The sequence below is a fragment of the Chiloscyllium plagiosum genome, chromosome 32, assembly GCF_004010195.1.
Source record: "Chiloscyllium plagiosum isolate BGI_BamShark_2017 chromosome 32, ASM401019v2, whole genome shotgun sequence".
Taxonomy (NCBI): domain Eukaryota; kingdom Metazoa; phylum Chordata; class Chondrichthyes; order Orectolobiformes; family Hemiscylliidae; genus Chiloscyllium; species Chiloscyllium plagiosum.
Genome location: NC_057741.1, coordinates 42038766 through 42063297, shown reverse-complemented (window position 1 = coordinate 42063297; position 24532 = coordinate 42038766). Strand labels below are relative to the sequence as shown.

Genomic DNA, 24532 nt, shown 5'->3' with positions numbered 1-24532 from the left:
GTCAAGTTGCCATAAGGAGGGAGGGAGGGAGTGTTGTGTATTCTAAAAGACATTAAAGTGGAAGAGTGCCCAGGTTATGGGATCTATCCCAGGTTACTGAGGGAAGTGAAAGAGGAAATAGCTGGGGCTTTAACTAATATCTTTGCAGCATCCTTGAAAATGGGGGAGGTCTCAGAGGACTGGAGAATTGCTAATGTTGTCCCATTGTTTAAAAAGGGTAGCAGTGGTGATCCAGGTAATTACAGACCTGTGAGCCTGACGTCAGTGATGGGGAAGCTACTGGAGAAGATACTAAGGGATAGGATATATACCCATTTGGAAGAAAATGGGCTTATCAGTGATAGGCAGCATGGTTTTGTGCAGGGAACGTCATGTCTTACAAATATAATAGAATTTTTCGAAGAGGTGACAAAGTTGATTGATCAGGTAAGGGATGTAGATGTCATATACATGGACTTTAGTAAGACGTTTGATGAGTTCCCCATGGTAGGCTGATGACAAAGGTGAAATTGCATGGGCACCAGGGTGTTCTAGCAAAATGGATAGAGAACTGGTTGAGTAACAGGAGACCCAGTGTAGTAGTGGAAGGGAGCTTCTCAAAATGGACACCTGTGACAAATGGTGTCCCACAGGGATCCGTGCTGGGACCACTGTTGTTTGTGATATACGTAAATGATTTGGAGGAAGGTGTAGGTTGCCTCATTAGCAAGTTTGCAGTTGACACTAAGATTGGTGGAGTAGCAGAAAGTGAAGGGAACTGTCAGAGAATATGGCGGAATATAGATAGATTGGAGAGTTAGGCAGAGAAATGGCAGATAGAGTTCAATCTGGGCAAATGTGAGGTGATGCATTTTAGCAGATGCAATTCCAGAGAAAACTGTACAGTAAATGGAAAAGTCCTGGGGAAAATTGATCTGGGTGTTCAGGTCCATCGTTCCCTGAAGGTGGCAACGCAGGTCAGTAGAATAGTCAAGAAGGCATACGGCATGCTTTCCTTCATCGGTTGGGGTATTGATTACTAGAATTGGCAGGTGATGTAACAGTTGTATGACGATTTGGTTCGGCCACATTTGGAATACTGTGTACAGTTCTGGTTGCCACCTTACCAAAAGAATGTGGAGAAGGTGCAGAGGAGGTTCGCCAGGTTATTGCCTGATATGGAGGGTGCTAGCTATGAGGCGAGGTTGAGTAGGTCGAGATTATTTTCATTGGAAAGAAGGAGGTTGAGGGGGACCTGATGAAGCCCTACAAAATCATGTGAGGTGTGGACAGGGTGGATAGCAAGAAACTTTTTCCCAAAGTGGAGGACTCAATTACTCGGGTCACGAGTTCAAAGTGAGAGGGGAAACGTTTAGGAGAGATATACATGGAAAGTTCTTCATGCACAGGGTAGTGGGTGCCTGAAATGCGCAGCCAGCAGAGGTTGTAGAGGCGGGAACAATAGCAGCGTTTAAGATGTATTTAGACAGATACATGAATGGGCAGGGAGCAGAAGGATACAGATCCTTAGAAAATAGGCGGCAGATTTATAGAGTCATAGTCATAGAGTCATAGAGATGTACAGCACAGAAACAGACCCTTCGGTCCAACTCATCCATGCCAACCATATATCCCAACCCAATCTAGATAGAGGATATGGATCGGTGCCGACTTGGAGGGCCAAAGAGCCTGTTTCTGTGCTGTAATGTTCTTTGTTCAAAGCTATGTCCCTGCGTGCTAGTCATCACCATCCGAGGAAAAAGGCTCTCATTGTCCACCCTATCTAAACCTCTGATCATCTTGTATGTCTCAAGTCACCTCTCAACTTTCTTCTCTCTAACGAAAATAGCCTCAAATCCCACAGCCTTTCCTCATAAGGCCTTCCCTCCATACCAGGCAACATCTGGTAAATCTCGTCTGAACCCTTTCCAAAGCTTTCACATCCTTCCTATAATGTGGCAGCTAGAACTGTACACAATACTCCCAAGCGCAGCCGCACCAGAGTTTTGTATAGCTGCAACATGACTTCATGGCTCTGAAACTCAATCCCTCTCCCAATAAATGTTAATACACCATATCCCTTCTTAACAATCCTATCAGCCTGGGTGGCAACTTTCAGGGATCTATGTACATGGACACTGAGATCTCTCTGTTCATCGACACTGCCAAGAATCTTACTATTAGCCCAATATTGTGCATTCCTGTTGCTCCTTCCAAAGTGAATCACGTCACACCCTTCTGTATTAAACTCCATTTGCCACCTCTCAGCTCCGCAGCTTACCCATGTCCCTCAGTAACCTGCAACTTCATTCGGCACTGTCCACAACTCCACCAACCTTAGTGCCATCCGCAATTTTACTAACCCATCCATCTACTCCCTCATCCAGGTCATTTAAAAACTGACAAACAACAGTGGCCCCAAAGCAGATGCTTGCAGTACATCATTAGTAACTGAACTCCAGGATGAACATTTCCCATCAACCAGCTGTTTTCTTTCAGCGAGCCAATTTCTGATCCAAATGGCTTAATCACCCTCAACCCATGCTTCATATTTTCTGCAACAGCCTGCCGGGGATTACCTTATCAAACGCTTTACTGAAAACCATGTATACCACTTCAACTGCTTTACCTCATCAACCTGTTGGGTCACTTCATCAAAGAATTCAATAAGATTTGGTGAGGTACAACCTACCCCTCACAAAACCGTGTTGACTATCCCTAGTCAAATTATTCCTCTCTAGATGATTATCAATCCCATCTCTTATAACCTTTTGCAACATTTTACCCAAAACCGAAGTAAGCCTTACTGGTGTATAATTACCAGGGATGTCGTTAATCCCCTTCTTGAACAAGGGAATAACATTTGCTATCCTCCAATCTTCTGGCATGATTCCTGTAAACAATGATGACGTAAAGATCAAAGCCAAAAATTCTCCTATCTCCTCCCTGGCTTCCCATAGGATCCAGGGATAAATCCCATCCGTCCCAGGGGCCTTATCTATATTCACACTTTGCAGAATTGGTAACACACCTCTTTCTTATGAATTTCAATCCTGTCTAGTCTAATAGTCTATATCTCTGTATTCTCCTCGACAACATCGTCATTTTCCAGTGTGAATAATGACGAACAATATTCATTGAGCACCTGTCCTATTTCCTTCGACTCCACAAACAATTTCCCACTACTGTCCTTGACTGCCCCTAATTTTAGTCTAATCTTTTTTTTTCCTGACATAACTATAGAAAGCTTTAGAGTTTTCCTTGATCTTGCCAAAGACTTCTCATGTCCCCACCTGGCTTTTCTTGGCTCTCTCTTTCGGGCCTTCCTGGCTACCTTGTAACTTTCAGGGACCCTAACTGAGCCTTCACGCCTCATTTTTACATGAGACTCCTTCTTCCCCTTGACAAGAGATTCAACTTCTTTCGTAAACAATGGCTCCCTCACTCAATTGTCTGACAGTTACATACTTATCAAAGACACGCAGTAGCTGTTCCTTGAACAAACTCCACATTTCAGTTGTGCCCATCCCTTACAGATTCCTTCCCCATCCTATGCATCCTAAATCTTGCCTAATCGTGTCATTATTGCCTTTCCCCCAGCTGTAACTCTTGCCTTGCAGTATATACCTATCCCTTTCCATTGCTGAAATAAATGTAACCAAATTGTGATCACTATCACCGAAGTGCTCACCTACCTCCAAATCTAACACCTGGCCAGGTTCATTACCCAGTACCAAATCCAATGTGGCCTCGCCTCTCGTTGGCCTGTCTACATACTATGTCAGGAAACACTCCTGCACACATCAGACAATAACTGACTCATCTGAAGTACTCAAACTATAGCGTTTTCAGTCAATATTTGGAAAGTTAAAGTCCCCCATAACAACTCCCTGTTACTTTCACTCCTATCCAGAATCATCTTTACAATCCTTACCTCTATATCTTTCAAACTTCGCGGAGGCCTGTAGAAACCAGCAGGGTGACCTCTCCTGTTTCTAACCTCAGTCCGTAGTAGATGAGTCCTCATCAAGCATCCTTGTTGCCACTGTAATACTGTCCTTGACTAACAATGCCACACCTCCCCATCTTTTAACAACTTACCTGTTCTTATTAAAACATCTAAAACCCGGAACCTGCAACAACCATTCCTGTCCCTGCTCCAGTCATGTCCCGAAATGGCCATACCATCAAAATCCCAGGTATCAACTCATGCTGCAAATTCACCCACCTTATTTCAGATGCTCCTAGCATTGAAGTAGACACCCTTTAAACCACCTTCCTGCCTGAGGTACACTTTTGCGACCTTGAAACTTTATTTATGACCTCACTACGCTCAACCTCTTGTACACTGGAGTGCCATTTCAAGTTCCCATCCTCTTGCTGAATTAGTTTAAACCGTCCTGAAGAGCATTAGTAAATTCCCTTAACAGTATCCAAAACCGTATACTTGTTATTGAGGGGAATGGCCACAGGAGATCCCTGCTCTGTGCCTGTTGCCTTTCCATCCAGTGACTGTAACCCATCTACCCTTTCTCTGTACCTGAGGTGTGACTACCTCTCTGTAACTTTTCTCAATTGCCCCCTCAGCCTTCCGAATGATCTGAAGTTCAACCAGCTCCAGTTCTCTAATGGGGTTTCTGAGGACCCCACTGCAGATGTGTCTAAGACCAGAAGTCATAAGTTTAAGATCAGGAATACATGCTTTACAGGAGGACGAAGGAAATATTTTATCACCCAAAGTGCGCTCCCTGCAGATGAAGTCAGTGGGGACACTAGTGATGACCCTTACCTCCCACGTTCTATAAAAGGAGCATTCAGCTGTCCTAACATCCATTCCCACTGTTCTGAATTCACAAGAGACCATTGAAAAAATAACTAGTAACCTTATCAATCCGGAACACACAACCTTTTTTTGGTTAGAGGAGGAAGATAGTAGGAGACACTGCCTAAGTAGTGTTTCGGGTAACGCAACCACCCAAATATATTACTTCACTTACTCAGCAGTCCTGTGTCTGCTCCTGCTCTGCATGTGCTCCGCCTATTCACAAGATAAGTCCTTTTAAGTGGGAAATTTACCTTCCTGGTAGCCCCGTGGTCCTTGCTCTCATCGCTCCCGCTGTTGATGAAAATGGAGGCTGATAACGCTTGAGGTAAGTCCTTTTAAGAGGGTAATTTACCTTCCCAGCAGCCCTGTCGTCCTCGCTGTCACTACTCCTGCTGCTGCTGAAAATGAAATGAAAATTTCCCTGATTGAGGACAGTGCTTCATAAGAACAGAAGAATAGCAGTGGGCCATTCAGCCAACTGACCTAGCTCCGCCAATTAATATGATCATAATTGATCAAACACTTCAAATGCCTTGTACTCACACAATCTCAATAAACCTTTACACCATTGGTAATCAGAAATCTATCAACGTCTACTTCAAATATAGAGTAAGACACAACGCAAACAGGCCCCTTCGGTCCACTGTGTCTGTGCTGACCAACAAACACCGAACTACGTTGATCCCATTTACCAGCTCTTCATCCTAACCCTGACATTTTAATTAAGCATCCAGCTAATTGTTTAGTGTTGTGAGAGTACCTACCTCCACCACCCCCTCACGCAGCATGTCTCATATTTCTACTAGCTTTCAGTGATAAAATGTTTCCTTAGTCCTCCTGTAAAGCATGTATTCCTGACCTTAAACTTATGACTTCTGGTCTTAGACACATCTGCAGTGGGGAAGAGATTCTCACCATCTGTCCTGTCCAAGCCCCTCATTATTTTGTGTCCCTGAATCAGATCCCCTCTCAGCTACCTCTGCTCTCCTAATAACTGAGACTTTCCATTCCAGGCAGCATCCTAGTGAATCTGTTTTGCACCCTCTCCAGTGCAATCATGTTCTTCAGTTATGGCAACCACCACTGCACACGGTTTTCCTTCTGGGGCCTATACAATGTTTTATTGGATGGATATATGATTAGGAAGGGTTTGGAGGGATATGGGCCGGGTGCTGGCTGGTGGGACTAGATTGGGTTGGGATATCTGGTCAGCATAGACAGGTTGGACTGAAGGGTCTGTTTCCATGCTGTGCATCTCTATGACTATGATTTCCTTGTTCCAGTATTCTATAGCTTGGATAGTAAAAGCAAGCATTCTGTATGCCGCCTTCATCAAACTGTACTGACACTTGCAGGGATCTATGGATTTTGATCCAGTGACAGAAAAGAAATGGAATATTTTTCCAAGTGAGGCATGCAGAGGTGAAGTGGTGGTGTTGCTCGGCAAATACAAAAATAGAAATTGCTGGTGAAACTGAGCAGATCAGGCAGTATCTATGGAAAGAAACCAGAGCTAACATTTCAAGTCCAGTAACTCTTCATCAGAACACTCTGCTTTCTTTATACAGATGCTGCCACACCTGCTGCGTTTTGCCAGTAATTTATGTTTTGGTTTCAAATCTCTAGCATCCTTAATCTGTTTTTAATTTTTGCTGGATTAGTAATGTTCTGGAGACATGGGTTTGGATCCTACGATGACAAATACCAAATTCAGTAAAAGAAAATGTGGAATAGCCAAATTATGACCATGGAACCGGTGCTGATTGTTGTAAAAAATTTATCCAGTTCATTAATGTCATGAGGCAAATAAATCTGTCACCGTTGCCTGGCCTACATGTGGCTCATAACCATGTGTTAAATTCTTACCTACTGTCTGTGCAATTAGGGTTTGGTAATAAATGCTAGCCGAGCTAGTGATACTTTCAATGTCAAGGCCTACAAGGCTGTGCGCCAAATGCTGGAAAACAGGATTAAAGTAGGTCGGTGGTTGCTTTTGACCAGCATGAACTCAATGGGTCAAATAGCTTTTTTCTGTACTATCTCTATGACTCTGAGAGTGAATATTGAAAGTGATGCATGGGATGCTGATTGTAGAATCCCTACAACATTCGCCCATTGAGTCCAAACTGACCCTCCAAAGAGCATCCCGCCCAGAGGAGCCTCCAACCCTTTCCACATAACCTTGCATTTCCCATGGCTAATCCACCTCACCTGCACATCTCTGGGCAATTTAGCATGGCCAATCCACCTAACCTGCATATTTTTGGACTGATGGGAGGAAACCTATGTAGACGCAGGGAGAATATGCAAACTCCACGTAGATAGTTGCCTGAGTGTGGAATTAAACATGCATCTCTGGCTCTGAGAGGCAACAGTGCTAACCACTAATTCAGTAGTCATGGTGCAGGACATCTGGCATGCTACAACACCGGGACAAGTCCCCAGAAATGTTGCTTCAGTTACTTGTGAAATACTGTGGTCTTATTCACAGTATTCTGCCAATGCTTGGTTGAACAGGGAGGAGGAAACGGAATGTAATAATGCTTTTTGCAGCCATGGAACATAAGCTCATAAGATAAGGAGCAGAATTCGGCCATTTGGCACATCTAACCTGGTCCGCCATTCAATCATGACGATGTTTCTAAAGCTCATCCTCTTATCTTCACCCCATAAAATGAACCAGAGACAGAAAAAAAAACCCATCAACATAAAAACTTATCCATCAGTGACCAAATTTTAGATAAGTGGAGTTGGACTCACACTGTTTCAAGTAAGGATGACAATGTGACCTTTTCATTTTACCCACCTACCATTAAAGTGGCCCATCTGATTGAGTTTGGCAATCCAGTATTGTATTTGGAGACCTATTAAACCCTAATCATAATGAAAACTGGATTTAAGGCTACTAAATATTGTTCTACTGAGTACCCTTCAAGCCAGGGGAAAAGTTAATCACCTCTTCTATAATCCATACTATGAAACATAGACCATGACGTGAAAAAGCACTGGCATCACCAAATTCCTGACAAATTAATTTCCCTTCCTATCCTCTTCACCCTCCAATTTAGGGGAACATCCTAAAAACTGGTCATTATCAACTTTTCTGCTTTTGGGAGTTGTGCACAAAATGGCACCACAAAATGAAAAACAAGCTCACTCCCACAGAAACAGTTTTCAAAAATTAGTCCTTGAGAAAATAATGCTAGTCAATTTATTTTTTCCTCAGATACTCCACAGTAGTATGCAGATATCTTAGAAATTTTGGTGCTGGAGGAGTTTATAGAGATAGCATAGAGTAGTAATTCTAAAACATGGATCGTAACTTTGAAATCAAAGCAATGATTTCACTTGGGATTGAGAGGTCAGCTGGACTGGGGAATTAGGTGAACAGAATTTGGTACAAGGAGGAACATGGCTGCTGAGTTTGAGACGACCTCACATTTAAAGAATGTAGACTGTGGGAGGCTGGCCCGGAGACCATCAGAATAGCCTTGGTTAGAAAGAGCAGAAGCATAAATGAGGACTTCAGTGCATGAACTGAGGCAGAAGAGGATGGAGCAATAGGGTTAGAGGGCATAGAAATAAGCCATCTTAGTAACTGCATGGATGTGGTTGGAGTGCATTTTGGGTTCAGCTGTGATACTAAGTTTATGAATGAGTTCAGCTCAGACAGCAGCCAGGGTGAGGGGGCAGCATCAGCAGCTAGGGAACTAAGCTTGTGATTGGAACTGAAAGCGGTGACTTCAGTCTTCCCAATATTCACTTAAGGCAATTTCTGCTCATCTGACAATCTAAAGAAAAATACAAGTGTCCAGAATGATGGCAGGAGTAAACCAATGTTTTAACTGTGATTTGAACCCCCTTCAATAATGGGTCCACACCTGGAAGCACAATATTTGAGGTTAAAATTTAAGATTTTAACCTAAAGATCAATCGCACCACCTGCTGTTATGGCAAAAAGATGTTTTGTGCAGACATGCTGAACAGTTTTCCAGATTTCATGATTGGAACAATACATTTGGGAACTTTAGCTACACAAACTAAAGATCCATTGAAGTTCCATCAAAGTTCATATCGCTTTCAAGAAGAAATGAATACATCTGTCAGACCAAAAAGTACAGATTAAAACTTTGAAATAAATCATGAAGTTTATGATTTAAGACGCCAGTTGGATCATTATGTCTGCACAGCTAAAAGGAAAGAAATGAGCCACCCACCCTATCGTACACTCTGGCTTTTGGTAATGATGTAGTCTGAGGAAGGGGAGGAGCTGCCATCCATGGTTCACTAAAATAGTTAGTGATCATGTCAAACTTCAAAACATATAATTGTGCAACAATAGATTGCTGGTTAGGAGAGTGGATGGAATATTTAAAAATGCAAAGATTGACAAAGATGAACAAGAAAGGAAAGGTTAGGGTGCAACAAAAATATAAAAACAGCCTGAAATGTTACAGATTTTTAAAAAAAAGTTTTATAGTCATAGAGATGTACAGCACAGAAAAGATCCTTTGATCCAGCTCGTCCATGCCGACCAGTTATCCTAAATTAATCTCACCCCATTTGCCAGCATTTGGCCCATATCTCTCCCAACCCTTCCTATTCATGTACCAATCCAGATGCCTTTTAAATGTTGTAATTGTACCAGCCTCCACCACTTCCTCTGGCAGCTCATTCCATACACACACCACCCTCTGCGTGAAAAAGTTGCACCTTACGTTTCTTTTAAATCTTTCCCCTCTTACCTTAGCTCCCTGCCCTCTAGTTCTGGATTTCCCCATCCTAGGGAAAAGGCATTGTCTTTTTACCCTACTTATACCCTTCATGATTTTATAAACCTCTATAAGGTCATCCCTCAGCCTCTGACACTCCAGGGAAAACAGCCTTAGCTTATTAAGCCTCTTTCTAAAGCTCAAACCATCCAAACCTGGCAATATCTTTGTGAGTCTCTTCTGAACCCTTTCAAGTTTCACAACATCCTTCTGATAGGAAGGAGACCAAAATTGCACACAGTATTCCAAAAGTGCCCGAACCAATTTCCTGTACAGCCACAACATGATCTCCCAACTCCTATACTCAGTGCTCTGACCAATAAAGGAAAGCATACCAAATGCCTTCTTCACTATCCTATCTACCTGCAACTCTACTTTCAAGGCACTATGAACCTGCACTCAAAGGTCTCTTTGTTCAGTACCAGTTCCCAGGACTTTAACATTAAGTGTATAAGTCCTGCCCGGATTTGCCTTTCCAAAATGCAGCACCATACATTTATCTAAATTAACCTCCATCTGCCAGTCCTCAGCCCATTCTCCCATCTGATCAAGATCACATTGTACTCTGAGGTAACCTTCTTCGCTGTCCAGTACACCTCCAATTTTGGTGTCGACTGCAAACTTACTAACTATACAGATTTTGGAAAAATGCAGATGTAGCAGGGTTGTTGTTATGAGTGACTTCAACTTTCCCAATATTGATTGGAACCTCCATAGTGCAGATGGTTTGGATGGAGCCGTTTTTGTCAGGTGTGTTCAGGAGGGTTTCCTTACTCAATATGTAGACAGGCCGACGAGGGGAGAGGCCATTTTGGATTTGGTGCTCGGCAATGAGCCAGTACAGGTGTCAGATCTCTAGGTGGGAGAACACTTTGGTGACAGTGACCATAACTGCCTCACATTTATTATCGCCTTGGAGAGGGAAAGAAGCAGTTACCAAAGGAAGATATTTAATTGGGGAAAAGGAAATTATGGCGCTATCAAACAGGAGTTGGGAAGTAAAGATTGGGAGCAAGTGTTCCACAGAGAGGGCACAACAGACTCCTGTTTAAGGAGCAGTTGTTGCGAGTGATGCACAAATTTCTTCCTTTGAGACAGGAAGAAGGGGTAAGATTAAGGAGCCTTGGATGACGAGAACAGAGGAGCTTCTCGTCAAAAGGAAGAAGGCAGCTTACGTAAGGTGAAGGAAGCAAGGATCTAGCGCACCTTTAGAAGATTACAGGCTTGCTAGAAAGGAGCTCAGCAATGGACTGAGGAGAGCCAGGAGGGGGCACGAAAAAGGCTTGGCAAGAAGGATTAGGGAGAACCCAAAGACATTTTACTCATTCGTGAGGAATAAGAGAATGATCAGGGAGAAGGTAGGGCCGGTCAGGGATAGGGTAGGGATCTTGTGCGTGGAGTCTGGGCAGGTAGGGGAAACCCTAAATGAGTTTTTTGCTTTGGTTTTCACTAAGGAAAGGGACCTTGTTGTGAATGGCAACTTTGAGGAGTTGGGATATGGGCTTGAACAGACCCAGATTGCTGATGTTGATGTGCTGGAAATTTTGGCAAACATTAAGATTGTTAAGTCCCCAGGGCCAGACCAGATTTATCCGAGGTTGCTCTGGGAAGCGGGAAAGGAGGTTGCAAAGCCGCTGACGAACATCTTTGCTTCCTCACTCTCCACGGGAGTCGTACTGGAGGATTGGAGGGAGGCAAATGTTGTTCTCTTTTCAAGAAGGGGGATTGGGAAATCCCTGGCAATTACAGACCAGTCGATTTTGCGTCTGTGGTCAGCAAGGTTTTGGAAGGAATTCTGAGGGATAGGATTTATGACTATTTGGCAAAGCATAGTGTGATTAAAGGCAGTCAACAAGGCTTTGTGAAGGGCAGGTCGTGCCTCACAAATCTTATTGAGTTCTTTGAAGAGATGACGAGACAGGTCGATGAAGGTCGAGCAGTGGATGTGATGTATATGGACTTCAGCAAGGCATTAGATAAGATTCCCCATAGTACACTCATTCATAAAGTCAGGAAGATTGGGATAAAGGGAGATTTGGCTCTCTGGATTCAGAATTGACAAGGCAGAGAGTGATTGTAGATGGAAAGTATTCTGCCTGGAGGTCAGTGGTGAGTGGTGTCCCCTAGGGCTGTGTTCTTGGCCCTCTTGCTCTTTGTAGTTTTTATAAATGACTTGGATGAGGAGGCTGAGGGGTTGGTTAGTAAATTTGATGATGACACAAAGGTTGGAGGTGCCGTTGATAGTATCGAGGGCTGTTGCAGGTAGCAGCATGACAGGATGCAGAGCTGAGCTGAAAAATGGCAGATGGAGTTCAACCTGGATAAATGCCAAGTGATGCATTTTGGAAGGTCGAACTTGAATGCAGAATATAAGATTAAAGACAGGATTCTTGGCAGTGTGGAGGAACAGAGGGATCTTGGTGATCAAGTGCATAAATCCCTCAAAGTTGCCACCCAAGTGGATAGGGTTGTTAAGAAAGCATATGGTGTTTTGGCTTTCATTAACAGGGGGATCAAATTTCAGGGCCACAAGGTTTTTCTGCAGCCCTATAAGTCCCTGGTGAGCTCACACTTGGAATATTGTGTCCAGTTCTGGTTGTCCTATTATAGGAAAGATGCAGAGGCTTTGGAGAGGGTGCAAAGAAGGTTTACCAGGATGCTGCCTGGACTGGAGGGCTTGTCTTACAAAGACAGGTTGACTCAGGTCAGACTTTTCTCTCTAGAGAGAAGGCGGAAGAGAGGTGACCTGATCAAGGTATACAAGATAATGAGAGGCATGGATAGAGACAATAGCCAGAGACTTTTCCCCAGGGCAGAATTGACTGGTACGAGGAGTCAAAGTTTTAAGATATTAGGAGTAAGTATAGAGGAGACGTCATAAGTAGGTTCTTTACGCAGAGAGTTGAGAATGCATGGAATGCGATGCCAGCTGTGGTGGTGGAAGCAGATTCATTAGGGACATTTAAGCGATTGCTGGACATACACATGGACAGCAGTGAAGTGAGGGGTGCGTAGGTTAGGTTATTTTATTTTAGATTAGGAATAATCCTCGACACAACAGCGTGGGCCGCTTGGCCTGTTCTGTGCTGTACCTTTCTATGTTCTATACATCTACTATGTTCACACCCAAATCATTTATATAAATGAGGTAAAGCAGTGGACCGAGCACCAATTCTTGTGGCACTCCACTAGTAACAGGCCTCCAGTGTGAAGAGCAATCCTCCACCACCACCCTCTGCCTTCTACCTTTTGAGCCAGTTCTGTATCCGAATGGCTAGTTCTACCTGTATTCCATGAGGTCTAACCTTGCTAATCAGTCTCCCATGGGGAATCTTTCGAACGCCTTTTGAAGTCCATATAGATCACGTCCACCGCTCTGCCCTCATCAATCCTTGTTACTTCTTCCAAAAACTCAATCAAATTAGTGAGACATGATTTCCCAAGCACAAAGCCATGTTGACTATCCCTAATCAGTCTTTGCCTTTTTAAATACATGTACATCCTGTCCCTCAGGATTCCTTTCAACAACTTGTCCACAACTGATGTCAGGTTTACCAGTCTAGTTCCCTGGCTTTTCTTTATCACCTTTCTTAAATAGTGGCACCACGATAACCAACCTCCAGTCTTCCAGCACCTCGCCTGTGACTATTGATGATACAAATATCTCAGCAGGGGGCCCAGCAATCACTTCGAAAGTAAATAAATTGTGTAACTCTGAGTTGCTGAGTCCCTGGATCCTCATTGAAATTATTCTGCAGTCTTAAAAGAAGTGGTTAGGGAGATAATTAGTGCATTGGTTTTAATTTTCCAAAATTCAGCAGATTGGAGTAGATGCATTTGGAATGGAAAATAACAACTATAATGCCAGGCTGGTCAACTTAAGTCAGAGGAAGATGTTCGAGGTATTTTTGAAGGTGTTACAGCAGAGCACTTGGAAAATCTCAAGGTTATCATGTAGAGTCAACATTATTTTGTCAATAAAAGCAAATTACTGCGGATGCTGGAATCTGAAACCAAAAGAGAAAATGCTGGAAAATCTCAGCTGGTCTGGCAGCATCTGTAAGGAGAGAAAAGAGCTGACGTTTCGAGTCTAACTGACCCTTTGTAAAATCTCTGACCAAGGGTCAGTTAAACTCGAAACGTCAGCTCTTTTCTCTCCTTACAGATGCTGCCAGACCTGCTGAGATTTTCCATTATTTTGTCAATATTTCACAAAGATTTTGGACATCTTTGAAGAATTATCCTTTAGAGGACAAAGGGGATCCAGTGGATGTACCATGTTTGAATTTCCAGAAGCATTTGATAAAGCACCACATCAAAAGTTATTGCAAAACATAAAAGCTCATGGTGTAGTGGGGTAACATTGTGGCAGGGATAGAAGATTGACTGGATAACAAGGAATAGAGTGTCATCAAAAATGTGATTGGTGAGATGTAACAAATGGTGTGTCTGGGATTAATGCTTAGGCCTAAATGTTTTACAGTTTGCATAAATGATGAATTAATTACCTGAGGGTATGTTTGCTGAATGCACATTGATAGATAGGGAAGAAGGTTTTGAAGAGGACAAAAGCAGGTTCCAGAGGGATGAAGATAGGTTTAGTGAGTGGGCAAAGATCAGACAAATGCAATGTAATGTAGGACAACATAACATTGTCCAATTTAGCTGCAAGAATGAAAAAGGTGCATGTTATCTAAACAGTGAGATATTGCTCCAAGTTTTCTTTGATTGATCCATGGGATCCAGGCACTGTAGGCCAAGCCAGCATTAATTGCCCATCCCTGATTGCCCTGCAGAGGTGGTAGTGAACTGCTTTATTGAATGCTCAGTCCTTGTCTAGGAACACCCATTGTGGTGCGAGTAGGGGACTTCCAGGATTTCGATCCAGCAACAGTAGAGGAACAATGATATATTTTCAAGTCAGGATGATGAGTGGCTTGAAGGAAAACTTGCAGGTGGTGATGTTTCTGTGTATCTCATGCCATTGTCCTTCTCGGTGGTGGTGGGTTTGTAGGAGGAGCCTTGGTGAGTTACTGCAGTGAATCTTGTTGATGATGCACAAAGCTGCCATTGTGTGTTAATTTGAAAAAGAGCAAATGTTGAATGTGTGGAATGTGCAAGAGAGAGGTTGCCAAACAAGCAAGCTCCTTGAGTGTTGGCGTAATTACACCCATCGTAGAAAATGAAAAATATTCCATCACACTCTTGAACTGTGCCTTGTTGCTGGAGAATAAACACTGGGGAGTCAGTTATTTGAGGCAGAACTCTTGGTGTATGACATGCTGTTGTATCTACAGTATTTATATGGATGGTCAAGATCAATTTCTGATCAGGTATAACCCCAGTTACCCTGGATTCAGTGATGATAATGTCATAAAATGTCAAAGGGCGTGTGCAGAGCAGATGTTACTTACCACCTGTCAACTCAAACCTGGATATTGTCCAGGTGTTACTACATGTGGTCATGCACTGCTTCAAAGTCTGAGGAGTGAGTGAATGGTGCTGAATATTTTGCAATCGTCAGTGCACAGCTGAATCTTAGAAACTTCACGATGAAGCAGCTAAGATTATTGGATGCAGGACACTACCTTGAGGAACACCTGTAGTGATGCCTTTGGTATGGGCTGAATAGTCACCAGCATCCACAATTATCATATTCTGTGCCAGGTATAACTCCAGTCCATGGAGAGATTGCTCTTTGATTGCTGTTGACTTTGGTTTGCTAAGGCACTAAGTCAAATGTGGCTTAATGTTAAGGGCAGTCACTCCCATCTCACCCTTGAATCCACCTCTTTAATGTTTGAACCAAGGCTATAATGAGGTCAGAACTGAATGACCCGAGCAGAACCCAGACTGAGCATCAGTGAACAGACTTTTGCTAAGTAATTGCTGCTTGTTAGCACTATTAACTATTCTATTCATCATTTTGCTTATTGAAAATAGACTAGGGCAGTAATTGAGTTGGTTGGATCTGTCTTGCTTTTTTTTTTGATGGCCTAGGTGATGTTCCACGTTTAAGATATAGTGACATTGGAGACAGACAAGTTCACTCAGTTGATCCTGGATAAGATGAGATTTTCTCAATGAAGGAACTGAATAAGTTGGGCCTGTATTCATTGGAATTTCGAAAAATGCAATGTGACATTATTAAAAAAACACAAGATTCTTGACAGGTTAGATGCTGAGAAAGTTGCTTTCCCTTGTGGAAGAGTCTTGTACTAAAGGGTGTAATCTCAGAGTAAGGAGTTGCCCATTTAAGATAGAAATGAGGAAGAATTTCTTCTCTTGTAGCAAGCAGTGGGGGAAATGAGATAAGGCACCATGGCACTCTCCAGAGGGAGATACATCCAGCAACAGATTGCTGATTGGTTTGTGTCAATGTAACCGGTTGTGGAGCTGGAATTCATCAGCCTGATAATTTTCTAATTGACTACTATACAGGTGAATAACTGGGTGTTTACGATGGAGGGAGAGAAACCTCCAGAATGCTGAAAGGAAAAGTGCTATGTCTATCTCTCTCTCTCTCTCTGAAGTAAAAGTAACTGAAACCTGAAGAAAGCCAATTATTTTCTCCCACATATTACTGTAAGCTGTTGCCTTTCACAAGAAAGCTGGCATCCATATTCAGCAGGTATCCAGGAAAGCAAGTGGAATGTTGGCCCTTATTTTGAATGGTTTAGAGTATAACATAGGGAGAGTTTGCCATGGCTGTGCAAGGCGCAAGTCAGACTTCTGCTGGAGTACGAAGAGCAGTTTAGACCCTATACTAAGGGAAGATACACTGGTATTTGTGACAGTCCAGGGAAGGTTCATTAACTAGGCTGATACCTGGTATAGAAAGAATGTCTTAGGAAGGGAGGTTAGAACATAGAACAGTACAGCACAGAACAGGCCCTTCAGCCCACGATGTTGTGCCGACCACTGATCCTCATGTATGCACCTTCAAATCTCTGTGACCATATGCATGTCCAGTAGTCTCTTAAATGTCCCCAATGACCTTGCTTCCACAACTGCTGCTGGCAACGCATTCCATGCTCTCTCAACTCTCTGTGTAAAGAACCCACCTCTGACATTCCCTCTATACTTTCCTCCAACCAGCTTAAAACTATGACCTCTCATGTTAGTCATTTCTGCCCTGGGAAATAGTCTCTGGCTATCGACTCTATCTATGCCTCTCATTATCTTGTATACCTCAATTCGGTACCCTCTCCTCCTCCTTTTCTCCAATGAAAAATGTCTGAGCTCAGCCAACCTTTCTCCATAAGATAAGCCCTCCATTCCAGACAGCATCCTGGTAAACCACCTCTGAACCCTCTCCAAAGCATCCACACCTTTTCTATAATAGGGCGACCAGAACTGGACGCAGTATTCCAAGCGCGGTCGAACCAAAGTTTTATAGAGCTGCAACAAGATCTCACGACTCTTAAACTCAATCCCCCTGTTAATGAAAGCCAAAACACCATATGCTTTCGTAACAACCCTGTCCACTTGGGTGGCCATTTTAAGGGATCTATGTACCTGTACCCCAAGATCCCTCTATTCCTCCACACTGCCAAGAATCCTATCCTTAATCCTGTACTCGGCTTTCAAATTCGACCTTCCAAAATGCATCACCTCGCATTTATCCAGGTTGAACTCCATCTGCTACCTCTCAGCCCATCTCTGAATCCTGTCAATGTCCCGCTGCAGCCTACAACAGCCTCTATACTGTCAACGACACCTCCAAACTTTGTGTCGTCTGCAAACTTGCTGACCCATCCTTCAATCATCTCATCCAAGTCATTAATAAAAATTACAAATAGTAGAGGCCCAAGGACAGAGCCCTGTGGAACACCACTCACCACAGACTTCCAGGCAGAATATTTTCCTTCTACTACCACTCGCTGTCTTCTGTTGGCCAGCCAATTCTGTATCCAGACAGCTATGTTCCCCTGAATCCCATTCCTCCTGACCTTCTGAATGAGCCTACCATGGGGAACCTTATCAAATGCCTTGCTGAAGTCCATATACACCACATCCACAGCTCGACCCTCATCAACTTGTCTAGTCACATCCTCAAAGAACTCAATAAGGTTTTGAGGCATGACCTCCCCCTCACAAAGCGGTGTTGACTGCATTTAATCAAGCCATGCTCTTCTAGATGGTCATAAATCCTATCCCTCAGAATCCTTTCTAACACCTTGCAGACGGTAGACGTGAGACTTACTGGTCTGTAAGTGCCAGGGATTTCCCTATTTCCTCTCTTGAAGAGAGGAATTACATTTGCCTCTCTCCAGTCCTCGGGTACGACTCCAGTGGAGAAGCGAGGATGTTACTGGTCTGTAATTGCCGGGGATTTCCCTATTTCCTTTCTTGAAGAGAGGAATTACAGGTACGACTCCAGTGGAGAGCGAGGATGAAAAGATCTTTGCAAGTGGCGAAGCAATTGCATTTCTCGTTTCCCAAAGCAGCCGAGGACAAACCTGGTCCGGGCCTGGCGTCTTGTCAATCTTAATGTTTGACAAAATTTTCAGCACATCAGCTTCCTCTAAAGACAGAAGCAAAAAACTCATTTAGGGCTTCCCCTACCTCCTCAGACTCCACACACACATCCCCTATGCTCTCCCTGATTGGCCCTACTCTTTCTTTGACCATTCTCTTATTCCTCACAAGTGTAAAATGTCTTTGTGTTCTCCCGAATCCGTTCTGCCAAGCCTTTCTCGTGCCCCCTCCTGGCTCTCCTCAGACCATTTTTGAGTTCCTTCCTCGCCTGCCTGTAATCCTGTACAGCTGAGCTTGACCCTAGCTTCCTACACCTTATGTAAGCTACCTTTTTCCTTTTGACTCGTGCCCCCTCCTGGCTCTCCTCAGACCATTTTTGAGCTCCTTCCTTGCCTGCCTGTAATCCTGTAGAGGTGAGCTTGACCCTAGCTTCCTCCACTTTATGTAAGTTACCTTTTTCCTTTTGACGAGAAGCTCCACCGCTCTCGTCATCCAAGGTTCCTTTATCTTACCACTTCTTGCCTGTCTCAAAGGGACATATTTATTCATCACTTGCAACAACTGTTCCTTAAACAGTCTCCACATGTCTATAGTGCCTTCATCATAGAACAGTTGCTCCCAATCCATGCTTCCTAACTCATGTCTAATCGCATCATAGTTTCCTCTTCCCCAATTAAATATCCTCCCATTTTGCCTAATCCTCTCCTTCTCCATAGCTATGTAGAATGTGAGGCAGTTGTGGTCACTATCACCAAAATGCTGTCCCACCACAAGATCTGCTACCTGGCCCGGCTCGTTTCCGAACACCAAGTCTAGAATGGCCTCTCCCCTCGTCGGCCTGTCAACATACAGATATAGGAAACCCTCCTGAACGCACCTTACAAAAACAGCTCCATTCAAATCTTCTGCTCGAAGGAGGTTCCAATCAATATTGGGAAAGTTAAAGTCACCCATTACAACAACCCTACTACGTCCACACTTTCCAAAATCTGCCGACCTATGCTTTTTTCCATCTCCCTGCTGCTACTGGGGGGGCTTGTTGTAAACCCCTAACAAGGTGACTGCTCCCTTGCTGTTCCTAATTTCCACCCATACTGACTCGATAGGCAGATCTTCCTCGACAATGGAAGCTTCTGTAGCTGTGATACCCTCTCTGATTAGTAGTGCTACACCCCCTCCTCTTTTTTCCCCCCTCCCTATTCTTTTTAAATGCTCGAAAGCCTGGAACATCCAGCAACCATTCCTGCCCTTGAGAAACCCACATCTCTGTTATGGCCACAACATCATAGCACCAGGTACTGTTCCATGCTCTAAGTTCAACACTTTTATTTCTGATACTCCTTGAGTTAAAGCAAACACACAGGTTGGTCCTCTATTCATTGGAATTTAGAATAATGAGAGGCAACCTTATTGAAACATACAAGATTCTTAAGGGGCTTCACAGGGGAATGCAGAAAGGTTGTTTTTCCCTTGTGGGCAACTCTAGGTCAAGAGGGTAATGATTGGATACTATCTTGTCAAACACAAAACTTTCCTTGTTCTTCCTTTTGTATGGTGCAAATGTTACTTGCCACTTGTCAACCCAAACCTGGTTACTGTCATAGAGTTAAAGAGTTGTACAGCAGGGAAACAGACCTTTTGGTCCATTTCATCCATGTCAATCCTGATATCCTAAGTTAATCTAGTCCATTTTGCCAGCATTTGACCCATATCCCTTTAAACCGTTCCTATTCATATACCCATCCGGATACCTTTTACATGTTGTAGTTGTACCAGCCTCCACAGCTCATTCCATACACACACCACCCTCTGTGTGAAAAAAATTGCTCCTTTTCAAATCTTTCACCTCTCATCTTAAATCTATGCTGTCTAGTTCTGGACTCCCCTAACTTGGGAAAAAGACCGTGGCTACTCACTCTATCCATGCCCCTTATGACTTTATAATCCTCTGTAAGATCACCCCTCAGTCTCCAATGCTCGAAGGAAAATACCGCCAGCCTATTCAGCCTCTTCCCATTGCAACATCGTGGTCTTGCTGCACCTGGGCATGGACTGGTTCAATATCTGAGGTACCTTGAATAGAATCCTAGAAATCCCTACAGTCTGGAAGCACACTATTCGTCCCATCTGGTCCATGCTGATTCTCCAAAGAGCGTCCCACCCAGACCCATTCCCCTAATCCCTGTAACCCTGCACTTTCTATTGCTTACCCACCTAGCCTTCACATCCTGGACACTCAAGGCAATTTAGCATGGCCAGTCCACTTAACCTGCACTTCTTTGGACTGTGCAAGAAACCAGAGCAGACATGGAGAATGTACAAACTCCACATAGACAGTCAAGGGTAGAATTGAACCTGGGTCCCTGATGCTGTGAGGCACCAGTGCTAACCATTGAATCAATGTACTGAACATTGTGGAATCATTGGTAAATATCCCCATTCTGACCTTACGGTGGAGTGAAGATCATTGATGAAGCAGCTGAAAGTGATTGGGCCTAGGATACTATCCTAAAGAACTCCTTCAGTGATGTTCTGGAGCTGAGATGACTGACCTCCAATAAATAAAACCATCTTACAAAATGTCAGGTACGACTCCAACTGCAAAGAGTTTGCCCCCCAATTCCCAATGATTCTAGTTTTACGAGAGCTCTTTGATGTCATATTCAATCAAGTGCCACCTTGATGTCAAGGGCAGTCACTCTGACCTCACTGCGAGAAGCTCCTTTGTCCATGGTTGAATTAAGGCTGTAATAAGGTCAGGGGCTAAATGTTCTTGGCGGAACTCAAAATATGCTTCAGTGAGCAGATTATTGCTAAGCAAGTGCTGCTTGATAGCACTGTTAATAACACCTTCCATTATTTTACTGATGTCAATATTAAACTGATGGGATGATAATTGGCCAGGTGGGATTTGTCCTGCTTTTTGTGTACAGGGCATATCTGCACAATTTTCGACATTGTCGGATAGTGTCAGTTGTGGCTGTACTGGAACAGCTTGGTTAGGGGAGTGGCAAGTTCTGGAGCGTGCATCTCCATTACTTTTGTTGGACAGGGCGCATGCTCTTTACTGTACCCCACATCATCGTCTGTTACATGATATCACGTGCAGTCAATCCAATTGACCAAAGACTGACAGCCGTGATGTTGGAGACGTCTGGAGGTTTAGATAGATCATTCACTCAGCACTTCAGGCTGAGGATTGTTGCAAATGCTTCATTTGTGCATTTTGCTGTGACATAAAGTCATACAACGTGGAAACAGACCCTTCGGTCCAACCCCCTCATGCTGACCAGACATCCCAATCTGACCTCGTCCCATTTGTCAGCATTTGGCCCATATCCCATATTCCTTTTCATGTACCCACCCAGATGTTGCAATTGTACATGCCTCCACCACTTTCTCTGGTAGCCCTTTCCATGCTCTGTGTGAAAAAGTTACCCTTCAGGTCCTTCTAAAATCTTTCCCCTTTCACCTTAAACCTGTGTTATCTCGTTTGGATTCTCCTACCCTGGGGAAAAGACCTTGGCTATTCACCCTAACTATGCCATTCATGATTTTATAAACCTCCATAAGGTCACCCCCTCAGCCGCTGATGCTCTAGGGAAAACAGCCCCAGCCTATTCAGCGTCTCCTTGTAGCCCAAACCCTTTGGTCCTGGTGACATTCTTGTAAATCTTTTCTGCACTTTTTCAAGTTTACCAAAATCTTTCGTATAGCAGGGAGACCAGAATTGAACACTGTTAGCCAAAAGTGGCCTGACCAATATCCTGTACAATTGCAACCTGATATCCCAACTCCTGTACTCAATGCAATGAACAATAAAGTCAAGCATGCCAAACACTACCTTCTCCCCCCTGTCCACCTGCAAGTCCACTTGCAAGGAACTGTGCACCTGCCCCTGGTTTGCCTCACCAAAATGCAACACTTCACACGTATTTAAATTAAACTCCATCTGCCACCTCTGGATCCATAGGCCCATCTGATCAAGGTTTCATTATAATGTGAGATAACCTCCTTCACTGTCTACCACACCACTAACTTTGGTGTCATCTGCAAACTTAGTAGCCATACTTCCTTTCTTCGCATCCAAATCATTTATATCAATGACAAAAAGCAGTGGACTCAGAACCAATCCTTTTGGCACACCACAGATCAATAGTCTTCAGACTGGAAAAAACAACACTCTACTACTACCCTCTGTCTCCTACATTAAGCCAATTTTGTATCCATTGGCTAATACCTCCGGATCCCATGTGATCTAACCTTGGTAACCAGTTTAGTGTGCGGAACCTTGTTGAATGCTTTGCTGAAGTCCATTTGGACAATGTTTACTGCTCTGCCTTCATCAACCTTCTTTGTCACCTCTTCAATAAACTTAATTAAGTTAGTTATATGCAAAAACCCACACATAAAGCCATACTGACTATCCCTGATAAGTTCTTGCCTTTTCAAATGCACGTAAATCCTATTGCTCAGAATCCCTTACAACAACTTACCTGCCAGTGATAGAAATCTATAGTTGCCTGGCTTTTCCTTACAGCCTTTCTTAAATGATGGCACCAAATGAGCCAACTTCCAGTCTTCCACACCTCACCCGTTATTGATAATTAAGCTATTGATAATATAGATATCTCAACAAGGGGTCCAGCAATCTTTTCCCTAGCTTCCCACAAAATTCTGGGAACCAGCTGATGTCCTTGGATTCCCCATTGTTGTGGATAGAGTCCAAGTAGAACCGACTCCTTTGGTGAGTTGTTTGATTGACCTCCACCATTCAAGACTGGAAGTGGCAACCCTGCAGGGCTTATATCTGATCAATCGGTTGTGTTTATTCCTTGCTGCTTATGCTATTTGGCATGCAAGAACTCTTCTTTCAGTTTTATCAGGTTGACACCTTCATTTGTAGATTGTGCCTGGCATGCCCTCATGCACACTCCACTGAACCAGGCTTGATCTGATAACATGGTAAATGGTAGAGTGAGAGATGTACCAGGCCGTGAGGTTGCAATTGTGTTGGAATACAATTCTGCTGTTAATGGTCCACAGCTTCTCTTGGCTGCCCATGCTTGAGTTATTAGATTTGTTCGAAGTCCCATTTCACATGGTGATCCTGGCACTATCGAAGGAATTTTTAGTGTAAAGATGGGTGTTTGTTTACACAAGGACTGTGCAATGTGATGCTGTCATCAGCTACATTTTCAGAAAGCAAATTAGTTAGGATGAGGTCAAGTATGCTTTTTCCTCTGAAGAAGGGTCACTGGATCTGATATATTAACTCTGTTTTTCCCCACAGATGTTGCCAGACCTGCTAAGATTTTCCAGTAATTTCTGTTTTTATGCTTTTTCCTCTTGTCCCTTACCACCGGTTGCAGTCCCAGTCTAGCAGTTATGTCCTTTAGAAATGAACCAATTCAGTCAGTAATGGTGTTGCTTTTGATGAATATTGAAGTTCCCACACCCAGACCATATTTTGTGCCCTTCCCACATCAGTGCTTCCCCTAGTGGTGTTTTACATGGAGGAGTAATGATTCATCAGCTGAAGAAGGATGGTGTGTGGTAATCAGTAGGAGGCTTACATCCCCCTTTTGAACTGGTGCCATTAGACTTTATGGAGTTCAAAGTTGATGTTGAGGATTCCCAGGGCAGCTCCTTCCTGACTTCACTGCCACCATCTCTGCAAAGTCAATGATGCTCTTGTCTGCGAAATGGTATGTATGGTATGATTTGACTAGTGACAATGAATATGTCTGTGAGATTCCTCTTTGAATTTTGGCACTAGCACCCAGATTTTGGTAAAGACTTTCTGGGGTTAACAGGATAATGATTCCTGTTGTCATTTCCTGTGCATTAGTCGTTGCCAGGTTGGTACATCAGTTTCATTTCTTGGAAGATTTTTGGAGGTTGGTATTACTTTTGCCATCTTTTCAGGACGCATGCTTGAGATTGCACAAACTCCATGTGTAAATTTAAGTTCTTAATTCTGCCTTTGGTTCTGTCAGGCATTAGTTTAAATCTTTGTCCTCTAGTTAGTCACCACAGGGAGAAGTTTCTCCTTATTTACTTAGTGAAAGTCTTTCAGAATTTTGGACTCATTAATAAAATTTCTTCTTATCTTTCACTACTTCAAGGAGAATCGGCATAAAATTGTAGTAGTGGTTTTGCTTTGGTAAATGTCTAATCTCACCTTCATATTTTGAGGCTGTTTGGATGTTTTGCTGATGAATTGTGTGAACCATACTATTATAAACTCATTTTTAGGAATAACATTCATGTATTTATTTTCTTTTCTGCTGCACTTCCAAGTCACGATCGAACAATGCAAGATATTGTCTATAAATTGGTGCCTGGTCTCCAAGAAGGTAAGTGACGTCTTGCTATTTTCTCACAACTAATTACATGATTGCCTGCCTGCTTGCTGTAAAATATACTTAGTTCTAATACTGCCACTCTCTTCTCCATCCCTTCTCTGTTTATG

At 43.3% G+C, this 24532-nt stretch overlaps 1 protein-coding gene across 1 annotated transcript in view; it reads left to right on the top strand.

Annotated features, from left to right (window-relative positions):
- LOC122539561 (polycomb group RING finger protein 3) overlaps positions 1-24532 on the top strand; it is a 167138-nt gene that overhangs the window by 90122 nt on the left and 52484 nt on the right. Inside the window, exon 5 of the mRNA XM_043674543.1 lies at positions 24361-24416. Within this exon, the coding sequence (XP_043530478.1) occupies positions 24361-24416 (56 nt within the window). The remainder of the gene's footprint in view (positions 1-24360; positions 24417-24532) is intronic.